The sequence below is a fragment of the Mytilus trossulus genome, chromosome 5 (assembly GCF_036588685.1).
Source record: "Mytilus trossulus isolate FHL-02 chromosome 5, PNRI_Mtr1.1.1.hap1, whole genome shotgun sequence".
NCBI classification, from domain to species: Eukaryota; Metazoa; Mollusca; class Bivalvia; order Mytilida; family Mytilidae; genus Mytilus; species Mytilus trossulus.
In genome coordinates, this window is record NC_086377.1 from 14,054,659 (window position 1) to 14,066,711 (window position 12,053).

Sequence of the window (12,053 nt, forward strand, 5' to 3'; positions counted from 1 at the left end):
TAATCAATTTCGTATGTAATATACGATATCAATCTCTTTATGAGATAGATCTGCAAACGCTAATAAATGTTCTTGTTTCTATATCCGAAATATGTATTGTGTCAATGGTATTTCTGTGAAAGTACTTTTATTCGTGGGTTCCAATTTTCTTGATTTTAGCATAAACTACAATGTACAGTTTTATAAAATAAAATTGAGAATGGAAATGGGGAATGTATCAAAGAGACGCATTTTTGCGCCTGTCCCCAGTCAGGAGCCTCTGACCTTTGTTAGTCTTGTATTATTTTAATTTTAGTTTCTTGTGTACAATTTGGAAATTAGTATGGCGTTCATTATCACTGAACTAGTATATATTTGTTTAGGGGCCAGCTGAAGGACAACTCCGGGTGCGGGAATTTCTCGCTACATTGAAGACCTGTTGGTGACCTTCTGTTGTTGTTTTTTTCTACGGTCGGGTTGTTGTCTCTTGACACATTCTCCATTTCCATTCTCAATTTTATTTGAATTGTAGAATTTAATTCTTTGTGATTAAAAGTAGGAGCACAACTTGATTATTGTTCGTATAAGTGAGAATTGTAAACCCTTCAATATAATTCGGCATATCATTCAATTGTTTGTTAAAATTTAATGGTCCGAAGCGTACTCAGTCTCCAGAAGAACATAGAATCATATTCAAAACAGTGTGGTCCTGGCCATTGATTGACGACCTAAATTATCATATTGACTGGGACAGATTAGGTGAACGTTTGTCGGTAACAATCACTGCTCACTATGTACTTGTTAAAGACACTGAATCTGTGGGGTCACCAAAGGTTCACAACACCTAAATAAAGCAATTCGAAAAACGAATCCGGAATAATACGATGTTTTGATTTATATCAATAATATAAATCAAAACATAAAGGTTATTCCTGAATAATTTTTCGAATTATTTTTTATTAAAGGCGTTAAGAACCTTTGGTGACCCCACAGTTTAAATTCTATAAAAAGTAAGAAGTGAGCAATGGTCGTTACAGACAAACGTTCACCTAATCTGTCCCAGTCAATGTGATAATTTAGGTCGTCAATCAATGGCCAGGACCACACTGTTTTGAATATGATTCTATAGTACATGCACTATTAGAGGTAACATTCACCAACAAGAAGAAAAACTATATCGGCTGACAAGCAATCTCCAGAAGTACATGTGATACATGTAATAGGCCGTAAGAGGTGGCATTCAGCAAAAAGAGGTTAACCCATATCATCTCTAAGTTTTGAGATGTTTCTAGAGGTAGTACCAGCCAGTCGCAAGTAATATTCATCTTTCAGAAGTGACAACAAGACGACTGAAGTAATACATAATTGAATAAAGTAACATCCGACGTGACGACGAATACCATCAGAAGTAACATCAAAGACATACACCATTGTATCTGTAACATCTATAATAGTAAAATTACGAGGTCAAATTTGTCAGCCGTCATCACGTAAAAACGACGAATCAAAGAATTCAACTTTATATATAACTAATATAGTACAAAAGTGTAGATTAAAAATTACACCACTCCAGGCCCTTTTGTTTTCCACGTAATTAATATTGCCAATAATTAAGAAGTTCCGGGTAGAGTGCGATACCGACACCATGAATACATGTAGTATATTCACCTTTTACCTATTACCTTATCTGTACGTTCCGCATTTGACAGGCGCACCACCAAACGGTGTATTCAGGATTAATATGCTATATACACGGGTCATAATCACTAAACTAAATTGTCAAATTGTTACCTATTGTAGTATTTTAATCATGATACTATCATAATTAAGATTGCTCAAATAGACTAGGGTTCGGTTATGTATTGGGGTGAAGTAGATATAAAACCCAAAGTCATTTAAGCAAATTTTACCCGATAAAATTCATTCACTTGTCACGTTTTTTGTTTTTGTTTGTTTTTTTGTTGTTGTTTTTTTGTTGTTTTTGTTTTTTGTTTTTGTTCTTCCCGTCTATCCAGTTTTTATTTCGTCCAATTGCACACAATATGACAATGCCTTACTCACAGCACTACAGTTCAGCAAAGAATGATAGGATAACTCACTTCGTATATTCTCGCGAGATCTCATTTAAGATATGATACTATCACAATTAAGATTGCTCAAATAGACTAGGGTTCGGTTAAGTATTGGGGTGAAGTAGATATAAAACACAGTCATACTTCACCTGAACAATGGACGTTTTCATACAAAGACAAAACATCTATAAGACTTCCCAAAACTTATCCCAAAACTCAAACCTTAAAATTAACCAATATATGCCATCAGCCTTTTGAAAACATACATAAATTGGTTACGGGAGACATTCTTAACTTGCAGCAAGGTGAAAGTATTCAATTTTTCTGTCCTAAAGTCTCAGTGACCTGCAGATGAAGAAATGACGATCATAATATATGGGTTTTTTTTTTGTTTTTTTTTTTTGTTTTTTGTTTTTTTTATAAAATCTGTTGTTTGAGATGATTTTTACTTCCAACATTTTCAGCCATACACTAGCTCCCGTTATATTAACGATACCAATGAGGAGAACTATCAAACTTCTTACACTACAATAACGATGCTAGAGGAAAACCAATGGGATGGAGATGAAACTGTTGCAGTGCACTTCAAGTCCAACGCTGTCAGAAATCTCACCAAAAGAACCTTATTTAAAAGAACAGCATACATGTAGTGTCAAAAAGCTAAGCTACGGGTTACCTTGTACACACATTAGATGAGAGATAATGAATTAAACATTATATTCCCCGAAAACGGTTTGCAACCGTTACTTATATCATGTACTCAAAAGGCCTCTTTTTTCTTCTTTTGCTTCAGTGTTGATCAGACTATAAAGCCCTAACCCAATCTGCTTTAAAGACTAAAAATGTATATGTAACCAATATTTTTATTATATACTAGTATACTTGAATTGAGAGTTGTCTCATTGGCACTCATACCATATATTTTTATATTCAGTGATATGTATGCTTCTATTTTATTATGTATGCCAACAATCTAGTAATTTAATCTCGATCTCCAAAAGCATTGGCCATTATCAGTACAAGAATAAGACTAATGTATACAGGTAAGTAAAAATATAAGTTCTGAATCACTTAACTACCTGTTCTTGCAGAAGAATAAAACAGCGCATGTGTCTGTCGTCTGAACATTGGACACCATAACAGGAAGCAATACTAAAGTCTCATATATTAATGACATGCTACTGCTCAATTTCATTACATCTAAACATATACAGAATAATGTCAGGATATCAGTCATGAAAAGAAACCTTTTTTTCACCATTTTATTATATATATTTTCCCAAAACAAAATAAACCGGTCATAAATACGATACAAAATAAAAAGATTATCACAATTTTACAAATGAAAACATATATCATGTATCTCTGAAAAAATTGAATAATACATTTACTATACAGACATAATATACCAAATGAAACCCACTTGAAAAACATGTCTTTAAACTACAAAATTGAACCATAGTATATACATTAAAGCAAGTCTACAATAAATTACAGTATTACTGTAATATGTAAGTGAAAAACAATTGATATCCTTTTAAAATTGTTATACGATGATGACTGATGTACCCATATTTTGACTATTTTATTAATTGTGACTGTTTATTTAACGCATCATGTAAATGTAGCGGAATTTGATGAGACTGTTATTAAAGTGAGAGGGTTAGCGCTATAGAACCAGGTTTAATCCACCATTTTCTACATTTGAAAATGCCTGTACCAAGTCAGGAATATGACAGTTCTTGTCCATTCGTTTTTGATGCGTTTTGTTTTTTGATTTTGCCATGTAACTATGGACTTACCAAATTGATTTTCCTCTGAGTTCAGTATTTTTGTGATTTTACTTTTTGAATACCTGCAAGTTTACTTAAACCAAGGCATTGTTAATCCTTCTTTGTTTTACATTGTTTTATCTCCACTTCTTTTATTAGAAAGCTTGATCCAAAGATGTCACATTACCAAGTTTATCGAAAATTTGATGAGTTTTTACAAAATCTGCATCGGCCACTTTGGCAAACAGAGAGCTTACAGATGTAGAATCCACTAACTGATTAACTCTTGAATATTTATTACAAGTATCTTTTTGAAACCATCCAACATGATCCATTATACCTTGACAAGAAGCCACCCCTGTTGACATTAATGAACACGAATTCCATGTGGTGTTTCACCCTAAAAAAATTTCAACTCTTTTAAATAATTTTGAAGTCGTGCGCTCATACCAGATGATGAAACTTGTGATTCTAACACTTTCGTACGAGACGCATCTAGTGCTCTAAATAAAAACCCTGTTGTAACATCTATATCCATAACCCCAACATTGTTAACATATCTATATAAACCCTCAACTGGACAAAGGACCTCTTCATTTAATTTTTGGACAACAAATTCATTCACTTTACCATTTTTCAAAGTTTTCCCAACAGTGTGACAAAATAATAACCCTTTTCCATCAGGGAGTTTTTTCACTTCTTGTGCTACACACAAACTCAAATCATGTGCTCGATCGCCGGCAAAAAATTGTAGCTTAAAGAAAGCCTGATCTCTTAAATATAAAAATCGTTTTGAAAGTTTTAAATTTGGAGTATTTAACTCTTTATTGATATGAACACAAATCTTCCTTAATTTGTCCAAAAATACTGGTTTTGCTTGCTTGATCGGTACATGTGCAAAGATTGTTCCATTTGCATAGCCCGCAAATATCTACTTATAACTGTACTTGAAACAGGATTGCCTTGTTTTAACAGGCTAAATTCTGTCCATTCCCCTTGTTTTCCAAAATCGTCAAATAACGACTTTAATTGTCCAAACAAAGAAGAAACGGTACCTGAAGCCAGTCTTGTTGGACAAACACAGTTTTGTTTATTACTTTTGCCTTAAAAAGGACAATTAAGCTCATGAACTTGAGTTTTTCCCTTTTTGTCCTTAAACATTAAAAATAAACGCACATCTTCAGGAGTAGCCGAAATCAATGTCTTTGATCGACTTTCAAGAAATGTGTCACACTCTTTTTTTAAGCTAACTTTTTTCTTGTTATAGGCTGTAGAACTTATCATACTTTCTAAATGGAGAATCCTTTTCTGGTCGTTATACTCATCTAAAGAAAAATTATCAACCCTCATTCGGTAGCCATCTTTTTTCTACACAGACTTGACAGAATCGATAATTTTGGTAATTATAACCACCACAACTTAAACAGGTCCCATTAACTCTGGGTATGGCCAAATAGCTCCTCATACTCTACAATGAAAATCTCAAAATGCCCAAAGGTCAAATGATAACCCAAACTTACTCGTTACATATCCTTTTTTGGAGGGGAACAATACAACACCCATATCTCACTTTTTAGCAAGGACAAACTAGTCCACTAGGAAACGGTAAAACACTGGCCACCATAATGGTTTATTAACCATGCAAGGAACTATCATTGTGCAATGTTTAACATTCTGTTCCTTAAGATAGTATAACAAAAGCATAGTAAGGTTAAAAGGGGGGTATACATATAACCTGCCCTCATTCCGCAAATTCTGTGAAAAAACATTTACTCCTGACGAGTGGGGCGATGGAAATGGTGTAAAATGTTTCAAATGATTCCCTTTACTGTCCTGCATTGCATTAGAGTCCAGTGACATCATATCTACTGTGTGTGATTCCCTTTACTGTCCTGCATTGCATTAGAGTCCAGTGACATCATATCTACTGTGTGTGCTGTCCAGCATTGCATTAGAGTCCAGTGACATCATATCTACTGTGTGTGCTGTCCAGCATTGCATTAGAGTCCAGTGACATCATATCTACTGTGTGTGATTCCCTTTACTGTCCTGCATTGCATTAGAGTCCAGTGACATCATATCTACTGTGTGTGCTGTCCTGCATTGCATTGGAGTCCAGTGACATCATATCTACTGTGTGTGCTGTCCAGCATTGCATTAGAGTCCAGTGACATCATATCTACTGTGTGTGTGGCCCAAAAGTGATATCCAACAAACAAAATCTTTCCCTAGATAACATACAGTCTTGAGCAGATATATTTCTTGAAACACTATCTGCAGGATTACTTTTAGAAGGAACATAAATCAACTTAAGATCCATATTGAAATTGACTGTGAAGTTATACAACTCTTTCATTATGTTATTCAATTGGGGATCTTTTTCTTTCTTGTTTTCCCAAGCAAATACACAAGCAAGGTTGTCAACATATGCATCTACCCTATGATCCCTTACTCTATCTGGCACAGATCTTAGCGTATTAAGCAGAGCATGATCTCCCTTCAAATGAATAGCTCTATTATCATTTTGGGGCCAAAAATCCGAAACTTGCATCTCACTTGTATCAGAAAAAATCAAGGCACCTGATTTAAAGGATGATGCTTCAGTTGCCAATGAAATTTGTAAGTGGTTTTCACTTCTCCAAGAAAAACATTGTTTCCAACCATCCAAAAACGCTCAATGCTCAATTTCCTGTCTCAAATCCTTAGAAATAATCACATAACCACTAGTCTTATAAGCTAGACTAATAGCCCTACTCACCTCCTTTGTAAACAATTTTGCACTAGGAATAGCTAGTAAAAAAACAATACATTTCCCTGCAAACTTTTGCAATGCATTTAGATCTACCACCTTACATGACAAAATTTTATTGCGGAGCAAAGCAAATCTTTCTGACTTCATTTCTGGAATAACAAATGCCAACCGATTAGAATCAATAAGCATACCCAAAAACTTCAACAAAGTTGTTGGAATAAATACTGACTTCTGTAAATTTACAAAATATCCTAATCTGCACAACACTTCACATACAATATATAAAGCTTTAACAGCTAGTAAAGGCTTTTCATTGTCTTTAGAATCACAGTAAGATAACTCTTTATTCTTAAAGCCACTACCTATCCACCCATCATCAATGTACTGCAAACAAGGTACTCCTAAAGACCTACAGAAGCTTATTACTACCATGCCTGTAGTTTGGTAGACAAAAGCACTAGCCTTGAATCCAAACGGAATTGTATTAAATACCATGAAATATCCCCCAAACTGCACCCCAAAATATTTTCTAGATTTTTCACACAGAAAAATATGGTCGTACCCTGATTTATCATCAACTGACGTCATCAAATCATCTTTTTCCAACAACCGGGGTACATCCCTTAGCGTATCAAGGTTAAATGGGGAATCTTTTATCCATAAATTTAGAAACCTTTCATCATGGCAAAGTCTGGGTGTTGTTGGTTTAACTGTTAATGGCAAAATTAAATGCGGAGGTTCACATTCACCAACCTTTCCAAGTAATGTTAAAGACCCATTACATATTCTTTCTGAAAGAGTATGTACTATAAATTCCTTGTGCTCTTCACATATTTTAGCATTAGGAAAGTGTCTTTTAGGAGTAGTGTTCGAATTGAACGACTCCCCTCTAAAATTTCCTTTAAAATGTTTGAAAAAATCTTCTATATTAACACAATTTTTAATCCAGTTCAAAACATTATCAGATGCGCCTAAATTTTCCCATTCATTTACATTTAAATGGATATTTCCAGCTATAAAATTATTTTGGTTTCTAAACCGCAAATCACCAAGGTTGACACTATCATCTGTAACCCAATTATTTCACCGAAACTTTGGGCAAGGGTTGAGCTTTTTCACCTCTGTAATTGACCCAGCTTACATGCGTTCGCTTTTCTAATAACTCAGGAAAAAAAACAGAAGAAAATTCCCATTCAGGAATTTATGTAGATAACTTTCACTTCCTATCCTCTATTCCAATTTCATCAAAAATCAAATCCTAAAATAAAACAATTAGCTTTTGATTTTTATATTTCTTTGTTAAATTTATTTTTCTATCCAACAGGAAAATTACAGAGGTGGATACTCAACCCGTAACCCGCGTGACAATAAAATCACTAGGGCTTCAGTGTCCCTTGAGTTAAAGGTTGTATATCCAAAAAAATAATTAATGTTATTTATGCTTAATATAATTATTTCCCTAAAACATTTACACAAATATGACAAACTTGCTTTACATTTATATTCCTCCACTACATTTTTTTGTATCTTTAGACACCCTGCTATATAATATATAATAGCTTCTTCAAATATTACTCAAACATTATATTCCTACATTATTATAACTTTTTAATTTTAGGGCACTCCGCTATATAATGCTCCTCTCCCTTACAAAAATGAAACCTTCCTCTTCTAGCATAACTAGGCTTGCTACCTCTACCAAAAGGACAAGGACTTGTACCCTGAAATGGTCCACTCTGAACTGGGCCACTAGGAAAATTTCCAAAACCCGGTGGAAACATGTAAGGCGGCGGAAACACACCATTATACCCATATGGTTGAGGATATGTAAATTGTGGTTGTTTGTTACTTGTACCCAAAGTTCCAGAAATATCCCAATCATTAGGTTTAACATCTGCTTCATATGAAATATTTTCTTTTGATTGACGTTTTTTAGGTGACGACTCATATTTTTTGCCTTTCATCCAATCAGCTACAACGTTAGCAATTCTCTTATCCTCTGCCGAACCGAAAAGTTTCATGGTTAAATTACATAAGTCTTTCCAGTCTTCAAACTTTTTACAGTATGTAAAAGCTTTAGAAAAATACTCTGATTCTTTATAATTCACTTTCACCGCTACCCCTACAAGTGTTTCTATAGCAGCCAATAATACGTGAGATTGATTTTAATTAGGCCTAGATGCTAAGATCCTTACATGTTTCAAACATTCGTCCACTTGTCCTTCTGCAGACTGACCAGAAATAGTTTTTACTTGATCCTCCATTTGCTTCAGTCTAGCCTCCATTGTCAAATGTGAGCCTGAAATTCAGTTAAATAACAAATCAAACTCAAACTCTTATGTTTTAACACATCCTATACTACTACTTTAGGAATAGTAAAATATTATTGATAATAATATTTAATTTTTCAATTCGCACAAATGTCTCTGTTCTTGAATCAATTATAACATGTCAAATATTACCATATATACAAAGTATATATACTTGTAACCGGTAAGCTATATATATTTTATTTTTACAGCGGATAATGTGAGGGCATTTCGGTCTATTGCTATCACCTAGATTCCATTATGTAATATTTGTATGGGTTTAAACCAATCTAGGAATGTGACGAATATGTAGACATCACCAAGTGCAAACACATATTCCTTATTGCTTGTAATACATTCATTGCTTCAAAGAACACTCATCAAATACTTTATAACGAAGATAAATTAATATTAAAATATTTTGTTTCATGTTTATATACATACAAGCTAAAAATCACCAACATACATAAACATGCATGCCGAAGAATATCTCAAGAAGGCTGCAATCTCAAGGAACGATAACTCTGCATGGATGATTAAACATTTTTTTTTGGGAGGGGGGGATATAAATGCCTTCTCATATCCATTCTATTTGAAAAATTGAAATTTTAACAGAAAAGTGAAGTATTCAACCATGCACTTAATTGCACTGCGCTATTATTAATATAGTAGAATACAATAATATGCAAATGCACGAAAAATTATAATACATGTACATTTAACTGCAATAAACAAGTATTAAAATAATATATAACAATAAACCGAGTGTACTGATTTGTATATCTACAATATAGCAGCCATTACGATGAGAATAAACTCCTTATAATAAATTTATCATACACACATGAACCCGTCCCAGAAAAATATATTCATACATTAACCGCACTTTCAGAAATAGAGATGTGTTTTTTTTCTTTTTTTCTGAGACTTGTGGTCATCAGATGTCCAGTACTTCAGTACTATGATTATTATACATTTTTTTTAAATTTTTTTCTTTCTTTTTAAACCAGAGCAGCAATATATAAATGTTAATAGGCATACATGTATATTATACTTAATCCTAATTCTAATGTATGTATATTACTATATATACAACTCGTCTAAACATCAACCCAACATTGTTAGATCTGTAAATTTGCTTTCGCAAATTTTTGGTTCTTCCCTCGCCGGGATTCGAACCCATGCTACTGTGATATCGTGACACCAAATCGCCTGCACTGCAGCCGTTCCTTTACTATATATATATATATATATATAAATATATTTTTTTTCTTTTTTCTTTTTTCTATAACTTTGTTCATTTATCTTGCTTTACATATTAACTCTTTTCCACCACAGAAAATATAAGAATATCCCGACATGGAAATCTAGAAAACATAAAATGCATTCATAATCCCGACAAATACAACATCAATAAATGACGTAAAACTAAAGAACATTTTTTTTTCTTTCTTTTGCTCTATGTTATATTTATAGATTATTACATGGCATTTTCCATATGGCCCTGGTCTCAGCCCTAGACTCCCATATCAAGCCAGAGGGCTTGATATTGGTCGTGGGCTGATACCATGGACCATATGGAAAATGACATGTTATAATCTATTTATCACATATTTTCACGCAGAAGAAAAAACATAGCTTACACCAAATAATGTTTGATATTCCATCAAAAATCAAAAAGATATTTAACGAAAAAAATAAATAAATGTATCACTGTGAGTTAAAAAAAAAAAGTTAGTATCATAGAAGGTTAACAACGTTATGTGAAAAGTTTCAGAAATAATTAACAATAAATATATTAACTCTAAGAATTGAAAATATTAAACGACTTTAAAGTGTTACATTACAAATGTTTAAAAATGCTTAGGAAGAATCCTATATCGCTACTCATTCCAGTGTGGCGTAATATATTTTCTAAATTCTTCATGACGTCAAAATTTTACGGGAACTTTTGTGATTTTCACTGTTGTTTCTACTTTTTAAAATCTACAGCACATTTGTAACGTTCTAAATTTCTTTTCATTGTGTTCAACTTGTTTACAAGTAGCCTTTGATTGACCGGTTACCGGAAGTTACACTCGGGGGCTTGATATGGATTTCGAGGGCTGATATCGATATCGGCCACGAGGGCTGATAACCAACCTTGACTTCCGGCTATTATTGGCCATGCAAAATGTCTATGGTATCAGCCAACGACCCATATCAAGCCCTCGGGCTAAAGCCCTCTTGCTTGATATGGGAGTCTTGGGCTGATACCAGGGCCATATGGAAAATGTCATGTAAAAATCTATAATTATACCATAACAACATACTAATAACAATTCAACATTACAATCGATTCAATAACTTCTTGGTAAAAAATAACACACGTGCCCACAATTTTTACGAGAAAAAATGGCGTCTCTTATCATTCTTAACAAAATTTAAACTAGACAATCATAGCTATCCTAGGCCTTTCTTTGACTAAAATTCCATTCCAATCATACATTATTTCTCTTCCTGTGTGTAATTACTTTAAAATTAAACTTTAAAAGTCCCTTCCTCGTTAAACTTAATCGAATACACCTGAAGCTACATACAACATGTACAACAGCGTGTAAATTAAAACACTAAATATCACTCAAACATATTGAAATTCTTAGGCTACACCTATCTATTGCCAATATCTAAAATAAAAAAAACAAAAACTTACTCGGAGCATTCAATTCAATGTCCAAAGTGAACACGAGACAGGCCAACCGTTCAGGCCGACAGTTCAGCAAAGAATGATAGGATAACTCACCTTATCTATTCTCGCGAGATCTCATTTAAGATAGTAAGACTTTCTAAGATAACAATACGACTACTAAAAATCTGGACTAAAAATAAGGCGTATAGGTACAGTTTTCAATTTGATAGACGGCATGACGTAAAACAGCAAACCAAAGAATTCAACTTTATTTATAACTAATATAGGACAATGCTGTTGATTAAAAAAAATCCATTCCAGGACCTTTTGTTTTCCAAATAATTAATATTACCAATAATTGATAAGTTCCAGTTCGACGGGTTCAAACAGAGAGATTTGAAAGCAGAGTAAGTGATAAGTTCGCGTTCGACGGGTTTAAACAGAAAGATTTGAAAGCAGAGAAAACTGTGTATCTTATAATCGGCATGACTTTATCAGATG

General features: G+C 33.5%; 1 protein-coding gene across 1 annotated transcript in view; it reads right to left on the reverse strand.

Moving 5' to 3' along the window:
• Positions 1-8,740: 8,740 nt before the first annotated feature.
• Positions 8,741-12,053, reverse strand: part of LOC134717633 (uncharacterized) — a 33,901-nt gene continuing 30,588 nt past the window's right edge. Inside the window, exon 5 of the mRNA XM_063580127.1 lies at positions 8,741-8,874. Coding sequence (XP_063436197.1) covers positions 8,741-8,874 — 134 coding nt within the window. The remainder of the gene's footprint in view (positions 8,875-12,053) is intronic.